Source organism: Bombus bifarius, unplaced genomic scaffold (genome assembly GCF_011952205.1).
Source record: "Bombus bifarius isolate JDL3187 unplaced genomic scaffold, Bbif_JDL3187 scf7180000008216, whole genome shotgun sequence".
Lineage (NCBI taxonomy): Eukaryota > Metazoa > Arthropoda > Insecta > Hymenoptera > Apidae > Bombus > Bombus bifarius.
In genome coordinates, this window is record NW_022884518.1 from 42202 (window position 1) to 61961 (window position 19760).

A 19760-nucleotide genomic window follows, 5' to 3' on the forward strand; every position below is an offset into this window, starting at 1 on the left:
GTGGCCTGGTCTCTGATGTGAACTGACGTTACACCTCCACAGGTGTATCAACAGAGAAACGCGTGGATAAATTGTAAGGTAGAAAATATATTTTAATACAGAATTGTAAGTACAGGTAGAAATATAATTTGAGCTGATCCAGATCCACGCGCTAGTGTCACGACCGTCTCAGTTCAAAACCGGAAATAAAGATGCGGCGGCACTCGGCAACAATATATGTCGCCGAAGCGAAGTGCCTAATGAACCGTCAGTATCCCAACGGTGCTTCCGCCGAATGTTCGAGAAGAAGACGTGCGTGGCAACAGTCGCAAATGCCTAACAAACTCGACGACAGTGGGGATATTGAGAGGTGACAAAATAAAAATAACCGAATCCGATCGGAAGTCGAGTTGTAAGAGTCAGTCTTGAAAAGTCACGCTTAGAGCTCGTAAGCAAATTGTAAACCAGGTGTTAGAAAAAAAAAATAAAGTTCTTCTTTCATTTTTCATCTTAAATTTGTTTTTTCTTTTGTGTGTTATTTTACGTTACACTACCAGTGTTGCTCTATAACTGAAAACCCCGAAGCCAACGTCGCCTGTCTACCGTTAATGGTCTGCCTTCGTCCCAGTCTTTTGTCTATACGGTGTCGATGGCTTCAGTGCTTGAAAAAACTAAAAAGACCAGATATAGGGTTTTCTTATAAGTGGTAACCACTTCAACAGTAACAACAAAAATACATGCACATTCAGCAACATAAACATAGCTGCCAACCGAGACACAGATTTAATCCCATCGAACCTTTTCACAAATTACAATGAGCTAAAGTCAACCTTCAAAAAACTTAACAATAAAAAGTCATCAAGTCTTGACAATATCCCTACTAGTCTTAAAAAATCTACTACCTTTATAATCTACGACTACAGCATAATATTCAATAATTACCTACATTTGTAAAACAACCAAAGTAGTAGCATTAAAAAGAAAAGGCAGCAATAATCCTATCAGCCATCTTTTGTCCAATATTAGTAAAATAGTCGAATCTACACATTCAATTTGTCTTTAAATTCAAACATTCAACAATCCACGCAATTCCAAAATTTACACCAAATATCTGTTGGACAAGAAACGCGAGCGATGGCGTACGAGTGGTGTTCACAGATTTAGAGGGGGCATTCAACACATTCTGGCTGGATGGACTTTTCTTTAATCTCACAGAAGGAAATTTCACCACATAATAAAAATAATTTAGAACGTATTACGTAACAAACAATTTTACGTAACAGCCAGAATAGTTCAAGCAAAGTATTTAAAATCAAAGACGACCTATAACAAGAAGCCGTGAACTCCCCTATTTTGTTCAGTTTATACATAAGCGATATGCGGTTCAAATAGCGATAAAAATAAAGAAGCGATAGCATTCGCGAATGACCTACTAATATACGCGAGAGACAATAAAGCATTAAAATCCGAAAGCCATCTACAACAAATATTCAACAAAATGCATGGCTACTTATGGACAGTAAAATTAATATAAACAAGTGAAAAACAATTTTATTCTAGCCGTACATCTCCAAAATATTAGGGACAAAATACGATGTACGCATCTATGTCAAGAAATTTCGCTTATACGACAGCAACAATAATAATCAGCTAATGTTTCCTACAACGGAAACACGAGTTGAAACCTAGATTGAAAAACGCAATTTCAAACTACTTGTCCATGCTGTTATTTTAGAATCATCTCGTTATCAGTCCAACAATTCTAAAACAATCACTGAGCAGACGTAAATGAAATTGATAAATAACGAATTCTTTGCAATAATAATAGTTAACAATGAACAAATTGGAGACATTTTGCAAACGGAACCAGTCAATGAACTACCCTTACAAGATGCAAAAGGTTTCATCTCGATAACTCAATCCAATCCAGAATAACTGATGAATTTTTATACATAAAAATTGGATTTGTGCAAAAAAAATAGTTTACAAAAAACAAATGGAAAAATATTTCGTAACTGAACCAACGGGAAATTATGTCTTATAATGAGTAAAAAGTGTCATCCTGATTGATCAAGCTGTTTCCGAAAAATCGGTAAACATAACAATTTTTATTCAGAGAGAGTAAAACGTAATATGACGTTAGACAAACATTATTCGTCTGCCAGGAAGAGATAACTGCATCGGTATAAACGTTCAAATGAAACCACAGACTCTACACGCGTTTGCTTTTTTCAGACATACATCACTAATGTTACCTGAAGATAAGCTTCACTCACTCTCTCGTTATTATTACTTGAATACAAACAAAGAATAGTATTCTTCCCTAATCTTCCAGAAGCACAAAAATTAGCTTTCGCGAAATTTCTACTACAAATATATCTATTTATTAAATCATTTCAATCATGTAGTCCGAAATTCCACATTACAAATCCACATTACAAATAGTTCATCACTATTACTAAGAAACGAGTAAAAGCTCATAACCATCCGTGTTGAGATACATTTAATTGTGTTGATTATATGACATTGAGATGACATTGAACATGAAAAAGATAATAAAATTCTTACATGACGTTGAGTTAGTATGTGAACTTACTTCGTAATGTGCTCAGTGTAATGTCTATTAATGGCAATATGCTATCTGAAGCGAGAAATCACGGATTTTGATGCTTTTCCTACCTCTCCCGACTTGATAGCTTCATAAGCTACTACTGCGTTTGTCTTCCGGGTACAACTTTAGACGGTTAAGCTAAAGCTAAATACCAAGTCATATCACTATAATTAAATAGGGATACGTTACAATTTATAATCGTAGGCTTATTATAATCTATTGTTTTTATTTTAAAACAAACAGAAATGCATATCCTTACAGAAATCCATATCCTTATATCCATACAGAAATCCTTATCCAAACATCGTGACCGCGACATTTCATCAACAAGTGACTGTTATTATATCAACTGAAATTTTGTGATTTACTATCCTTAGCACGCAAGATAACGTGTCATCTGTTAGCGCTAATTGATACCTACTTTGATTTTATGCATTTCATAGTAAAAGAGCATTCGCATTTATATATTAACCCAAATATAACATAATCTTAAACCTAAATTTACTAATTGTGGATATTTATTGACAGATAATAATTTAAAAATTCATATCCATACTCATTCCTATTTTAGACCTATTTTTTGTTTCGAGAGGAGGGGAAAATGCAATTACGCATACCCAGGTACGCTAGCGCGCCCCTGGATTATATGGGGCTCGGCAAGATGATAGCGCCTTTATCCACTAAAAAACCCCTCTTCTGTTTCTCTCCTCTATCGGTACAAGAACCGACCCTCGAACCATCTCTCGGCATTACTTCAGGGTCGGTCTTCTTACTGAATGTACCTCTCATCTTATTATGATCTCCTTTCAGTCTATCTTCTCTTTCTTTTCTCCATGTTCCTCTCCTGATTTTGTCTAGCTATCATTATCTTTCGGCAAATCCCTTGGAATCTAACCCAGTTTTCCTCGCTACTGACAACCAGGTCGATTACGTTGTTGATTGTCAGTATTTCGCCTACGTAATTTTCCAACAATGTCCTTTCATTGATCCATCTAGGGCAACTTAACAACGTATGCTCTGCATCATCACCTTCGGCAACACAATCCCAGCACCTTGAGTGTGTCTCTTTCCTAATCGTTCTCCTATATTCATTGAATGTTCCATGTCCACTCAAGATCTGCATGATATAGTGATCGATGATCCTTTTATTATTCTTAAAAGTGCAGGCTTTCTGTCCAATTATTTTCTTTGTAATAGAGCTACTCTTCCCTTCATATTTTCTTCGATCATTAACGACATCTTCGAAATGTTCTTGTTTCTCTGTATTACTAGGGCTTTGACTCATACCGGTGTAGCATAAAGCACCACCAACTCCCACACTCCGCAATAGTTTTCTAACTGAGTCGGTGGGCCCATTGAGGTTCGGCAACAATGTCCTAATCGCAGCTATTAGGGTACAAACCATGCCATAGGCCTTTTCTAGATGTAATGAGAATTTTCTATTATTGTACTATTGCACTCCAAGATACATTCTTTTTCTTTTTTTTGCGCAAGGAGGGGTATATGCATTACGCATACCCAGTGTCCCGCGTCACTGGGTTATGTGGAACTCGGCAGATAGTACCGCCATACCCACTAAAAACCCCTTCTCTTCCCAAACCTTCGTAGAGCAGAGATTCTCTCCGGCACCGCTAAATAAGCATACTTCAGCGAGACCCCAGTCGACGCATCAGCTCCTTCTATAGCTATACTCCCACATTCTCATCAAGTAATGTGTGTGTTTGAGGGCCCGACCTTTTGGTCGACCGCGCCATACCTGAAGTAAAAACTCATACTGGCTTCGCATTTAGATGTTCGCGTTCGACTCTCGTCTACATTCTAGCGCCCCCTGGCCTGGAAACTGCCCGCATAGATCATAGAACGGCTGCCCTCCCCTTGCAGGTCATTGGACAAGGTGAATCCCTACCCTTTCAGGCGGCAGCTCGCTCAGCCGGCGCCACGCGATGCGTGCGTTGCGCCGCGGCGTTACCAGCGGGAGCCACGAGGAGGCGGAGCTGTCAGCATATAGCTCGGTGCCAGCAGGTTGGCTCTTCAGCCGATTATTCCTGTACCGTCTCGGCACCCATTTTGTATGTGTACCGCCTGCACCGACGGTCACAGGTTCCCACATTCTCATCAATAATCATTGATCACATTTCCTCATGCTATCATTCTTGGACAGAGTACCCCCGGTTCCTTTCACCAAATTTAATGACCGTCGATCTTCTACCCGGCCTACTATCCCTATTATTCATCCTTATAACTGGGCACGGCAAAATATCTGTGATGTGCCTGACATTAACTCCGTTGTGCTTCACGCACAGGGTGCATCTCGAATATTAGCATTCTTCTTCAATTTGCTTGCCACAAACGAAACATTACCAACGCTCTATCGTCTTTTAGCTTAGTAGAACTTCTAAATCTTATAGATCTTCTAAATCTTCTTCCTTATTCTCCCGCCAGGATCTCCACTTATACTGAGCCCTCAATTTAAAAATTGCATCATCCCTTTGTGGTGGCATACAAAAATGAAATTGGCCGCCCACCATCAAATGATTCTGCCGACATGTCGAGGTTCATCTTGCTCTCTCGCCCCTCATTTCTCTCGTCCACCGGGCTCCTCTCCAAGTTCCACCTAGGTTTAAAGGGGTTCTTCGCCTTAGTTGGGTCCTTCTTGTCTGATGACGCAGTCGAGTCACCCCCCACCTCGGCTCTAACCGGTGAAACGCTCGCTTCTACATTACGTTTGGTGGAGCGATTACGTCGCTCACCGAATATGATTGATCCCCGGTCACTTTATCTGAGCGAGAGATGGCCCTGGCACCGACCCTCCTCCCCTCGTTTGTCCAGTCGCTAGATGACCGTCGGGTCGAACCTGGTACGCCACTCGAAGCACCGACGGGGCCTGGGGACTCCGAAACCCCCTGCGCCGTAATTCTTTTCTCTGTAATGTACTTATCCATATTTATGTTTAAATAAGGCGCATCGTGCAAGAGTATAGCCAAATTCTTCGTACCATTATGCCATCTCCTTCCGAAAGAGTACCAACCATAATCCACAAGCAAAGCCAACGTCACAATAAATAAGCCATCAACCCATATAGTATCACTATACGAACTAAATAACCATCCTTCACGTACCCCAAAAATCATCAAATTACTTTATGAATAAGTCGCAGTTATATAAATGTGTGCAGAAATGTGCGAATATATTAATAATCTTTCGAATCCCATTCGTATGTCCTTCTGTCGAATATACCTCCTTTAATCTAAATAATACTCAAATTTTCGTTTGATTTGTACGTTCGGCTTGTCAGACACATTCGTAAATCCGCTATATTATATTTACCACAACCCACCGACATTACATTAAACGAAATTAATTATTAAATTATACAACCTAATTTACCTAACATTAGGAACTTACTTCGAGCCGCCTCTACCTTAGTCAGCAACCACGCGGTCCGTAAGTTGGCAATGTCTAGCCAATATAGCGCGAACTAAATACCCTGCGCGGCACTTCAGACCAATACATGCGCACTACCTTAGATATTTCGCATGACAGTACTTACCCCGTTCACAGCATGGCGCCGACTACCAGTCGTAGTGCGCGTCGCTGTTATATTCGCTACTCGAACATAATTTTAACTAAAAAGCGCCATGCAGTCAAACAAAACGCAAGTGACTACCATAAAACGGTCTCGAGGTGACATTCATTACCTAACATCCGTATATTCGTCCACACAATCGCGCGGTGATTTATAAATATACCTAAGCCTATCACGCGCTTCAGAAACTGTCAAACTTCCACATGTGTTATAATGCAGATGCAAGTGCATACCCACGCAATTTATCGATAATCAACATACTAACTACCGTCAGATAGATCTTACCCGCTCTATACATCTCTCTAATGACATTCAGTATTATCTACTATTTATGGAACTTTCGCCGAGCCGACTCTATCTCAGGCACTCCAAGATACCTAACCTCCTGTTTAGTCACCAACAGGTAGTTTCCCATATTGATGCCCATTACCTTGGAATACGCTTTCCGGTAAATAGAATCACCTCCGTCTTGTCTTGGGCCAATTTCAATCCAGTTTGGGCACACCACCGAGTGACCGTTCTCATTGCTACACAGGAGCTGTTCCCTATCTCCTCCTGCTTTTTCGTTGCAATTATTATTGCCAGGTTGTCGGCAAAGGCAATCGCGTTTAGGCTTGGAATAGTCTGTAGCTCTATCAACAAGCCGTCATAAATGATATTCCACAAGAGTGGTCCGAGGATAGATCCTTGTGGAACTCCAGCAAAAACGTTTCTTTTTACTATTCCTATTTACTTTTGCTATTTATATCATATGTAATTATTTTCCTGTCCTCCAGATAGCTACTAAGAAGTATCTGGATCCTTCGGTCATTCTTCTTCCTTCTGCCTCTTCGAGGATCTTATTCCAACTAGGAGTATTAAACGCGTTTTTGATATCGATCGCTGCGATTACGTATATTATGTTTTTCCTCTTACAGGTTTCCGCGAAGTCGTCGACCCGGCACACAGCGTCGGCCGTACTCTTCTTTTTCCTAAATCCACATGGATTTATATGGATTTATATGGAATTTATGTGGGTCGAGGCCTACACTTCTCTCGATCAGGATCTTAAACGTGTGCTCCCAGACTTTACTGAGTGCTAGTACCACACTGATCGGCCGAAATGATGATCAAATGTGTAGGATCTTTCCCCGGTTTCGGAATGAGAACCAACCTCACCACCTTCCATATCACTAATATCTTTCCACTTCTATTAACCTCGTTTAATACTCTTAGCAGTTTGTCCGTTGTTTTTTCCTCTATTAGTTTTACTACTATTCCTGGTATGCCGTCCACTCCCGCAGATTTGTTAGGATTTATCTTTTTACGAGCTGCTATCAGATCATCCTCCATAATTATTAAATCACCTTCGCCGTTGTCTCCGTTACAACCCTCATCTGCTCTACCTGTCCGCTCAGTTGGCCTAGTTTGGAAAAATGCGTCAACAATTTTTTGGACCTTATTTACGTGCAGGCCGTCTGTTTGGACTTTCGGTCTATCTTGAATATAATAGTGCGATAAGGCCTCCCCTATGGGTTCCTGTCCAACGTGACGCAAATCTCCTTTCACCCTTTTTCTTTATTTTCGCGACTCTTCCCCGTAAGTTCTTTCTTTTTGATTTTAAATTCCTGGATTAATTGATCCGCGTACTGCAATCCTCTTGCTTTGGCTCTCTGAGCTTCCCTTCACACCGCCAGTAATTTCTATTCTTTCTTTCTACAGGAGGATAAATTGTCTTTAATCCGGTGGCACGTGTCGTTTCTACAGTAGCCTGGAAACCTTCTCCATATGCGTCTTCGTCTTTAGAATTATGTATGTCGAATTAAGGTTCGAATTTTGGGGGCGTTCGATGAACCTTTACTTACTTTACCATCGCGGATGTAGCTAATGTTTATTGGTACAAATGTGGACACTACAAGAGACACTAATTACACTATGAGTAATAGCGGCGATAGGATGGTCGAAATGATGGACAACGAATTCAGGTTCGATAACAAATCCACGGTCCACGGGATGACGAGTACCAACGTAATCCACGATTCGGATAACTTTCTCGATAACTCAATCAGCAATTCGCCCAACGACTAACTAACTAACTGACTAACCCCTAATCCAAATAATACTGCCTTTATATATTCCTGTGTCCACCTCTCGGGTCAATTTTTGTTTTTAAGGAGAGCCATATAATCATTCCATACCTCTGTCAGGTACACGTCCCTCCCGTGACCGTGGCTACGTCCAGTGACCCGTTATGTCACTTCGAGCCCGAACCTATCGTCATAAAGCCAGATTGGAACATTAAAACTATTTCTTATTTTTATTACTTAAGTGTAGCTATAGTAAAAGTCTGGACTAGGGTATTGGGGGTTTTCCCAACATTCCAGACGGGAAATCCCGATGTTCATTCATCTCCGACATGTATAAATAATTTTTGACAATTTAGGTCAAATTTTAAAATAAAATTATCTGCATCCATTTCCTTCGTTAAGTATTTAAAATTTTCGACATTACGTCTCGTATTAATAGTTTTAAAATCCTCTAAAACATAAGTATGGACAGAGGCTGACCGCACATTGGGTATTTTACCTGCCTTGTGTTTCCTGGCCAGTCCTCTGTCCATATTGATTATCCTTACTCCTTTCAGAATATTTTCGATCTGGTGCACTCTTTATATAATATTCACGCCTTTATCGCTGCCAAATCTAAAATATTGAAAAAAACTTGAAGGGGCCATCGGAAACTCTGCTTTCACACTATATTTGCGTGTTATCTGGTCAACGACGTCCACACCAAACTTTGTTTTATTATAACAGGTAATGGTTTTTGGAACACGTTTATAATTGTCTTCTACTTGTACACCTGTATGTTTGGTGCTTAAAAGGAGGACTTTTACGTTAGATTTACATTTATACACAGTAAGCGTGCAGTTTTCCGATTTATATAAATGTGAGGAAAACAAAGTCATCTTGTCCTTTTTTCCCTTCGCTAGATTTGACTAGATTTACTCGAGGAATTGCAGCTAATTAAAAAGCAGTGATTTAAGGCATTGTATATTGACAGAGACAGTGGAACTGGAAAAATATTGACTGTGAAAGACGTATAAACTATTTAGTTATAAATAGTTATATATAATATAATAGGTATATATCGCGGTTTGAACAGTAGTTACACATAGGATAAAAGATCATATTGGTGATCAAAGAAAATGAATGATTATGATTATCATGTCGATGGAATATTGTGGACATAAGGATTTAATGATTTAAATATGTGGAAATTTGAATATTAACACTAGGTTTACGGGAGCCGTCAATTTGACGGATTTCGAACTTCGAAATGAAATATCTCAAAAACCAATTGCACCAATTGCACCAATTTTAACCATTTTGCATCGTAAATTAATCATTTCATCTAAAGAATTTATACACAAAATTATTTTTTCCTAGGCTTTCTAATTTTTTAAATCTGTATGTAGTATACTTATCTCTACAGGACCCGTCAAATTGACGGCTTAGCTGATTTCAGAAATAAACCTTATATGTTTGCTTCGTACATAAAGTCATTCCTCCAATAATAAATATAACAATGAAAGAAAAGTCTTTACTAAGATGCCTCCAATTCGGCATTTCTCAATCGCGATCGATGCTCAATACCGTTGAGCGGGTTTGTAACACTAAAATTAGCCGAACCATATTTACAATGAGGCAGAAATATAACGATAGACAATTTCTTTACAAGCATCCCGCTAGCTAAAAAATTGCTAGCACAAAAAACAACTTTGGTTGAGGCCATCTGGTCGAATAAAAAAGAACTGCCATAACCAGGGAAGGAAAAAAAGGACAAGATGACTTTGTTTTCCTCAGATTTATATAAATCAGAAAACTGCACACTTACTGTGTATAAAAGTAAACCTAAAGTAAAAGTCCTCCTTCTAAGCAGCAAACATACAGGTGTACGAATAGAAGATAATTATAAACGTGTTCCAAAAACCATTGCTTTTTACAATAAAACAAAGTTTGGTGTGGACGTTATTGACCAAATGGCACACAAATATAGTGTGAAAGCAGGGAGTTTCTGACGGTCCCTTCAAGTCTTTTTCAATATTTTGGATTTGGCAGCGATAAACGCGCGGATATTACATAAAGAGTGCACCAGATTGAAAATATGCAGAAAGGAATTCATATTTTGTTTAGCCGAGGAATTAGCTAAAGAAAACAAGGAGAACATTTGCCAAAGATCAGACGCTTCATTTCTGTCACCTTCAACGTCAGAAGTGCGAAAAAGTTGCCAAGTGGGTTATTGCAAAAAAAAAAATAGAAGTAATAATTATTGTATATATTGCAGAAAAATCGTATGAGGAAAATGCACAAACAACATTCAGTATATTTGTAAAAAATGCGCTCAATAGATATAATTACCCTATACCGTTAATGTTATTGTTATTTTTTTAGTGATAATTTAAAAAAGAGACTTTATTTATTAATAATTTATTTAAACGTGAAGCCTAATATTCTTCCTTTCAGACTTAATTTGAATAAATCGATTTTTTAAAGAAAAATGCATATTTTCGTTTACCCGTCAATTTGACGGGTGCTCGTAGAGATAGGTATATACGAAACGCCCGTAAACCCAGTGTTAAAATGGAGGTTGTTCAAGGTTAGAACAGGCCCATATATGTAAGGATATGATGTTTTTTACTGGGCTTGGTAATATTTAGTGCGTAGACAGCAAGCAGATTAACAGTTTGTTTCTTAATGCAGATTTAATTGAGTATTTTGAGCTAATGTTTCAATAAATTGGAAGTGGAGGAGTATAGGTTGTAGAGGTAGTGTCAACGGTGACACGTAAAGTCTATAGGAGAAATGTATAATATAAATATAGTGATTTGGACATTAGTGTATATGTTTTATCGCATTATTTGTTAAGTTTTTGGTGGCGTGGAGTGATGTTATTATTTATATTATTATTATTTATTATTATTTATATATATGGAGCGTAATGGTAACGGTTAGTATTGTTATCTTATAAGGAGAATAATTTTTTTGAAAGTATAGGATAAATTTAGCCAATATGAGCAGGAAAAAAGTTTAGTTATATGCGTTATATATGGACAAACTTGGTTATTAATGAGGAATGGTTGTTAATCATAAGATATAATGTATGAGCAATAATAAATAGGTGTAAAGTGGTGCGATGGGTTATATGTGTGTTATATCGTTATAATCAAATGTTGTCTATGTTATCATAGTTGGCTTCATAATATCTTATTGTTTAGAGTAAGCTAGTATTAAGCTATTATTAAGCTACTATTACAATGTAAGTTTAAGCTTGAAGCGAGTTATATTAAGTTATTAGTATTGTGGTAATTAAGATAGTAAATGTATGATTAGCTCCATTAATAGAGTAACATTGTTTGTAATATATTCCTTAATAAAGAAGGGCTTTACGATATAGAAATTGTTTTATGTATGAGATTGAGTAATTATAAGTTAAGGAGTTGCTTTGTGCGTGAGGTATTGAATCCGGTAGCCCAGCAACTTGGGTCTTCGTTTTAAGCGCATAAGGACAATTAGTTTTCTTGCAAGTTCCATTAGAAACTATAAGTAAATTTAAATATGACCAATCGGGGGAGTTATGCATTTTAGTTCTATATTGGGAGTTTTATCTTATTAGAACAAGGATAAGAGTACAATGCATCGTGGCCAGTTGCATTCAGTAAGTATTAGTTTAATATTGGGCTGCCTATGATTATAGGATTATAAGGGGATAGATTGAGTTAAGTTAAGTTATATAGCAACTTGGCCATTAGTGAGGGATTAGCGAATATATTATGTTGTACTAAGTTATGACAATTAACGTTGATAAGTTTTATTTTGGGTACTTGGTTATATTTTGATTACTAAGGTAAATATGGATGTAGAAGGGATAGGCTTGGTAGTAATTTATATGCTATGTAATAAAGGATATATTTGTACGTATTAATTTTATCCCAAACAAGGGGGTCGATGGAGTATTCCTAATAAGTATGTCAATGGAGTATTATTACACCCGTGGGAGATCATTAATATGGTGGTATTTTCCTAAAAATTGAACATAGTAGTTGCAAGTATGGAGTTAAGACGATAAGTTGCGATTAAGATACTTGGCTATTGCATTAATTACCAAGGTAAATGTTCATCGTAGTAGGTATAGGCTTAGTAGCAGTTTATATGCATTAATGAATTTTATTCCAAATAAGTTTGCCGCTGGGGTATTATTTCATCCGTGGTAGACCATTAATATAGTGGTATTTTCCTAAAAATTTAACAAAGTTGATCAGTAGTTGCAAGTTGAGTTAGGTCGATAAGTTGTAATTAAGGTATGTGGCTATTGTTTTAATTACCAAGGTAAATGTTGATCGTAGTAGGTATAGGCCTAGTAGCAATTTATATGCAATATAATAAATGACAGATTGGTATGCATTACTAAACTTTATCCTAAGTAAGCTAGTTAATGGAGTAGTATTTCACTCGTGGGTTGACCATTAATGTGGTGATATTTCCTAAATTAAATAAAGTCGTTTAGTATTTGCAAATTATTAGTAGGATGATGTTCTCGATAAAGTGGTCAATATATTATGGGAGTTTTCTTAATGATGGCAAGTATGGCAAATCATATCCATATGCAATTAAATTAAAGATGGATGAATTCGAGTGGTCACCTACTTATATGTTCGTTCCTAAGTTTTAAGTCGATAGGTTGTAGATGGTTTTAAATTTTGTTCGTTTGGGTGATCCGCAGAAGATCTAGGTGCTGAATGTAGTTTGTAATAGATTATTTAGCCTAAATACATAGTTAGAAGTAACAGAGTAAAGAGAAGTAATTGCTTGTTTGGATATTTGAGGTGATGTCAGCTATGTCGTTCCAATCTATAGAAGATTACATCGGCATACGGATTAATAGAATGTATATCACATAGCGCAGGAGATGTTATATAAATTAATAGTAACTTGTTTCAATTAAGTGGTCATAGGATAGGAAGAATATAATACGCACCTTTATTATTGGGTTCGAGTTTCCAAGTTAGACGAGAAATATTCAAATGTAGCAACAATAGTGGTTAAACCATATCTATATAGGCATAAGATAAATATAGTGGAACCTGAGTGGTTTTGTACATTATCTGGACCGCCTTTTCTTGCTGGTAGTAGTTGTGTATTTGTTCTGAATCTTTAGTTAAAGCGATAACAGTGCCTTATTCCAACCTATAGTAAAGAATAAGAGGTTAGGTTCATATATTTTAATGGAGGTAGTTGCATAGCATATAGGGAATGATACGTTATTTAATATTTAATTTTAAGTAGAGCTGGATTAGGTGGTTAATGTATAAGATAAATGTGCAATATTCAACGTTTCGGTATCGAAAGTCCCGCATATAAGCGAGGTGTATATCCAGTGTAACGACGAACTGGCGTGGTTATTGCGGCGAGATGCAAACGAAGAGAGAGGAGAGCACTCAACGCGGGCGAATATTGTAGAGAACACCTGATCGGACAGAGTACAGTGAGTACATATTATGATTTTTACGATTTTAAGTTGTTGTTATGGACTTGAGCGATGTACTTAGATCACGGGTGCCGCCATGTTGTTTGATGGTGTACCGGTAGAACCGTGGGTTAGAAAGTTTTAAGAGTTTCGACCTGCGGCGGTACAATAAATGTATTGGACAGGGAGTATGCAATACATAGAGCCGAACTCAGTTGCGAAAGTGGTTTCAAAGTAAACCGAAATAAATCGTAAAAATCGACGATGGAAAAGGATATTAGGATATTATTACGGGAATTATTATGACGACATTGGCTTGTTTTTCGGACCACGAGTATCTCTCGTTTGAACGGTAATTACGGCTGATACATATGATGACCGGCTATGTTTATGGACTATGAAACCTTTTTATGTTCAATAAATATGGATAAGGCAAACAAAGGGATTAAAGTTACGGCGCAGGGGGTTTCGGAGCCTCCAGGCCCCGTCGGGAGTTCGAGTAGCTTCCCAAGCTCTACCCGACGGTCATCAAGCTATTGGAAGAACGGCGGGGAGGGGGGGGGAGGTTGATCCCAAGGCACCCCCTCGTGCAGGGCACCCCCACGGTTTGGGAAATCAAATTGGATTTGATAGGAGGGAGGAGCTACGTGGCCGAGGGCGACGGGACGCATACGCTAAGAAAGGAAGGGAAGAGGGAGAACCGTGATACCGAATTTGAAGGGAAAGAAGGAAGGAGACGGGTTCAGCCCATTCAAGCCAAGCAAGAGGCTTCAGCGCAGCCCGTGTAACGTCAATTCGTATCAGAGACCAGGCCACACACCGCGGACAGGATGGCACCCAGATGTCTGCACATCCGTGGCGCGTACCCTCAATAGTCTTAAGTACCCACCAGGGGTCTTGGAATTTTCATAGTTAAGGTCCTTCGGACCAAGCGAGTATTTCTTGTCTTAGATTTCCTTTACGTTTATTGTCTACCACGTGTTAGCATAGAAAGTTGTTTTCTTCACATCTGGTATGTTCCATTAGCAACTTTCTCGCAAGAGCGACTAAAACCCTTCCTGGTCCACCAACCGTCTTATTATCCAATCGGAGACGGTGTCCACTGCCCTCACTTCCTTAACCAAAATTGTCATCAACAAATCCGATAGTCCCGTGTCCTTAGACACACCCACCCCAAGCTTTCCTCAGACACAGTATCGCCAATAAACTTCACTTATTCTGTATCCTTAGAATAGTCAACATATCTTTACCGGTCTCTACCCTTATAACAGTCGCGTACTTAACGTATCATTGTAACTGTTTTACATAACGTGGTTGGAGTTAATTGTGATTTATGTTAATTCAGTGTGTATTACATTGTGATTGCTGAATTCATAATAAAGTTTAATTAAAACAGTATTAATAGCAGTGTTACGACTCAGCTATTTTATTTCATCAACCAACCCTTAAGTTTACGTGACATCCGATTACAAGTGGAAAAATGGAGGAGGATGCCGGTGACGAATCGGAAGGAGGAAGTGTTGTTCGGCGTTGGAGACAGCGAGCAGAGTACGCCGATTATAGGGAGAAATGACAAAGGGGAGAGCGGTAGAAGAAAGTACGCACGCTAGATATAGGAAACCGCTGCCGGTGGGTAGTGAGGCGGAGGATAACGCGAGGGAGGATATCGACGCTCCGAATAGCGAGGTCGAGGGAGAAGAAGTAATGGTTACGATGAGCGAAATGAAGGGTTTTACGCAGGCCTTGTCGGGGGCAGTGCGAATGCTAAACGCACCGGTGAAGAGGCTGAATCTCGACAAGGAAAGGAACGAGGGAATCCGAGAAATAGGTAACATGATAAAAGGTATCGTGTTGTCGTTGGACCAATGTATCGGTCAGACGAGAAGAAGAAGGAGGTTGAAGACTGGCCATAGAAATGTGGAAGCGGTCGCAAGGAGCGAAAGTGTAGCAGCCGAGTACCCCAAAAGAAAGATGGTGTCCCCGGTGAAGGGAGGAAGATCGCAACAGCTAAGAAGGGGGAACCTACTTATGCGGAGATGTGCGGTAGGTCGGTTGTCAACGAGGAGACGGACAGAGCGAGGAGCGAGGATTCGGAGGGTTGGAGCACGGTTGACAGAAGAAGGAAGGAAAGGAGGGAACCCCAGGGTTTGCCATCCTCCGGTGTACGTGCGCCAACAAAGGGGGGGGGGAGGGGGAGAGTAGGCGGCAAAGGGTCAACGAATACGCGGAGGAGGAAAGAGGCGGTCTTGATCAAAGTTGGGGAAGGTCGGGACTGGATCGAGACTTACAAAAAGATCATGGACGCCAGGAATACGACCGAGGGGGCGACGGGTATGAGAAAGACCAGGGCTGGTGACATACTTATCGAATTCGACAGAACGATCGTAGTGAGCGAGGTGGCCGAGAGCAAGGCCGCCTTATGCGACGCGACGGAGGTAGTGTCACGTAAAATAAAAAGAAATTTAAGAAAAAAAAAAGAAACTTTATTTCATTCTGGTGTACAATACACTTCCGAGCTCTAGGCGTGACTGTTCAAGAATGACTTAGATGATTTTAGGGGGAGTATTTAAATTCTTTTATACGTAGGAGTGGGAAAAGGCTTCGATCATATATCTCGGAGAACGGATGGAGTGACCGGATGTTATTCCGATGGTCAGTCATTTTAAGGCGCTTGGAATTTCGCTATCTTATCGCTTTGCTTAGTCGGATTTCGTCTGTGACATTCCCCCCTTCTTAGATTGAACTTGGTCCCTCAAGTTTTCTTCAGAAAACTTTTGTGGAATCGGATTCGGCGCGGCTTGAAAATCACAGCTGATTCCTCTTCTTCTTCGAGGCGGTATGAGTTGGTCGGGATATAGATGTCGGATGTTGCGACCGGGGCACTTGGTACTGCTGAGGATGTCGCATTGTGGCTGTTGATTACGGTTTCATTTCGGCAGCAAAATAAATTGATACATAAAGTATTCGGTATACATTTTTTGATGCATTTGAATACTCCTATCTTTTTTAATCCGTATATAACTAGCATGCCTAATGCTATGTACGCTAATATCTGGAGCGTGGTTAGCTCCCAATATTGTATACTTTTGATTCTATGTTTGAAATTAAGAGTTCTTATCTCGTCGCTTATTTAATCGATCGTGGTCTTATAGCCTTGTAAATTATCTATTATCTTTGGTGCTCGCTCCAGTTTGTCCAACAGATGAGTGAAGCCATCGTATGTTTTTGCTAGGGTTTTAGTTTTGATTTCGTATTTGACTTCGTTTTTTGTCTCGCCTATACGCATGTGTTCATCTTTGTACAATATATCGCAGGAAGTGTTGGCTCTTATGATGGAGGGCTTGTCAAGTTTTTGCAAGGTGTGTTTCGTTTGGCAAATTGTGTCTATTTCTATCGGGTTTGCCGGTATCGCAATGTAGCTGTTGCTAGTTCTGAGCGGTATAAAGTTAATGTCTTCAATCTTAAGTACAGTTATTTGGCAATGTTCGATATAAGGATTGAAGTTTATTATTTCGCTGTGACAATCGGTTCTCGAGTTTCCATCATGGATTGGTGCTGTTTGTTTGCATATAGTGGTTCCGGCACGATTCTTACAAAGTTTGTTGAGATATTCGATATCAGTGTTCATACATGAAAGTCCTGAAGTTAAATATATCTGATGTTCGACTACTGGAGCCAAAAATACTCCATTTCTCTTACTTGGGATAGGATATATCTGTAATATATTCCATTCCATGTTAGAAACTAAAGGTACTGTGATTTTAAGGAATATTTTGTCACCTATTGTGAAGATTTTAAGATCACTAATGTCAAGTATAAACTGAAAATGTTCGGTTTTGGCATAGATCGCGGTGTTGTACATCTGGTTGCCTATCGCTTTGGCGTAGTTTTCTATAAATTCATCGGGGTCGAGTATTTGTGGGCTAATTATTCTCTGTTTGCCTAATATTATGACCTTAAGTATCTCGTCTAACTGAAAGTGTAAAGTTTGCATCGCGGTGTCGAGTTTCATTATCTTTTTAAGCATAAATCTATCGATATTTGCCTGCTGTTGTTGTTTTAATACATCGTTATATGATTTCTCTAGGTGGTGTAGGTTTTTCCAGTTTACAATTTTCCTAATAAGTGCTGTTTGATTAGCTATTACAGTCTTGATTTTATTGTTGTCATCGAATAGTTTGTCCATATTTTCGTTTATGAGTGTAAGATCGTCATCGTCGAGAGTTCCGAACAGACTTTTCGATACGGAACCTATGATGTTAAGTAAACCTTGTTTGCTTCGGGTGTGTTTTCAATTGTTTTGCGAGTTGTTTCAGGTTATTGGTGCGATTTTGAAATCCGTCTAACTCTTCAGCGTATTCTTTGCTGGTTGCGCGTGAGTTTATTGTCGATTTATATGATTTTATTTGCTTATTTGCTCGTATACGTCGCTAGTGTCTAATCCTGCAATAATATTGACAGTATCGCTACACAAATATCCTTTCTTATGTTTTCTATAAATACAAAGTTTCCTTCTAATGGTGTAATATTTATTTGTGCGGATACTATTCCGGCAAAGAGGAGTGTCGACCTGGAAGGTAAGGTTTTAGACGATTGCCGTGTATTTTCTTTATAATATTATCAATCATAATTTCATAATAAGGGGTTTTGACAGAGTGGATTCTGTATGGCCCTAACCATTCAGTGTCCAATTTGTCTCTTTTGTGATCATTATGGATTAATACAAAATATCCTTCTTTAAATACCGTTTGAGTTCGAACTATCTTTCTTTTCTGGTCTCGAAGGTATCGTTTTTTGCTGTTTATTAATGTTTTTCTCGCGATATCTAAATATTTATTTAATTGTTTTTGCCAGAGTGAAAACATATCATTGTAAGTTAAATTCGAAGTTCTCGCGATTGCTGATGGTAGGTTTGCGTCTCTACCGAATGTTAGTTTAAAAGATGAAAATCCGGTACCTTCGTGTACAGCTGTTTTATAACCCAAACATATGAAGTTTAATATTTCATCCCATTCTTTATCATTATTATCATACAGACTTGTACGGATTATATCTTTTACTACGGCATGTGTTCTTTCTAGAGATCCATTTGACTGAGGGTGGAAGCTAGTGGTTTTAATGTGTTTAATCTTAAATACCTCTTCGAATTTTAACATGAGTTCGCTAATGAAATTTTGTCCCTTGTCTGTTAGAATTGTTTTGGGTGCAGAAAATATGTAAATATAGTTTTCTAAGAGTGCAGTTATTATGGATTCTATCTGTTGTGTTGTTAGTGGTACTAGGACCAAGTATTTTGTCAGTTCGTCATGTATTGAGAGTATAAATTGATTTTCTTTCTTAGTTTTGGTCATAGGTCCTATGATGTCCATAGCAATTTTGTCGTTAGGTTGTAATGGTGTGTCAGATATTATTGGTTCTTCTTTTGGTCTAATCCGCGTTAATTTCTCGTTTTGACAAGCTTCACATCTCTTTATAAACTCTTCGACTTTATTTAATAAATGTGAGATTTTATATCGTTCTTTTATTCTTTGGTATGTCTTTTGGATTCCTGAATGTCCTATCGTACCGTTATGATTGTCTCGAATTATTTTCTCTATCTCTTCCTCGGTTAATTCTTGGATTCAGTTCTGCCCGAGCAGCCGAGCTAAACGGGCGTGTGAAACAGTGCTCCGGAGAAAGTGCGGCAAGTGGGGAAGAGAAAACTACGAACTGTTACGCCTATAGCCAAACGGTGGAAACCCGTGTCCTATATCAAGAAGACTAGCAAACCAACCATGGAAAGTATTCCACCGATAAGAATTATAAACAAACAAGAACAATATTACATACACAAAACAACAGATATATTAAAAACAAGTCAACCAACAAACCAAGGACAGGACTGCTCAGCCACGATAGAAGTTGACATGGAAAACAACAAAGCAACAACTCAACAGGACGAAAGCTGGAAGGTAGCCAGCTATAACAAAAAAAGAAAAATAACAGCCAACCTAGATATGGAAAAGCAGCGATGGCTGCAAGAATTACTAAGAAACTCCTTCAGCTCGCTAACAGAAGAATCAGACGACGACCAAACAAGCA

The 19760-nt window shown here is 38.8% G+C and overlaps 1 protein-coding gene and 1 long non-coding RNA gene across 3 annotated transcripts; both read right to left on the reverse strand.

Annotated features, from left to right (window-relative positions):
* Window positions 1-3401: 3401 nt before the first annotated feature.
* Window positions 3402-3995, reverse strand: LOC117211074. Its single transcript, XM_033454651.1, has one exon. It carries the CDS (start codon window positions 3993-3995, stop codon window positions 3402-3404), a length of 594 nt encoding a protein of 197 aa, XP_033310542.1.
* Window positions 3996-12105: 8110 nt separating this feature from the next.
* On the reverse strand, window positions 12106-13800 carry LOC117211081. Of its 2 annotated transcripts, XR_004488199.1 has the most exons (6): window positions 13473-13800; window positions 13191-13399; window positions 12860-13063; window positions 12538-12696; window positions 12318-12449; window positions 12106-12235 (listed from the first exon to the last, which is right to left on the reverse strand). It is a non-coding gene; the product is annotated as an uncharacterized LOC117211081 (long non-coding RNA). The 2 variants fall into 2 exon arrangements; XR_004488200.1 differs by lacking the exon at window positions 12860-13063.
* Between the last annotated feature and the right edge of the window lie 5960 nt (window positions 13801-19760).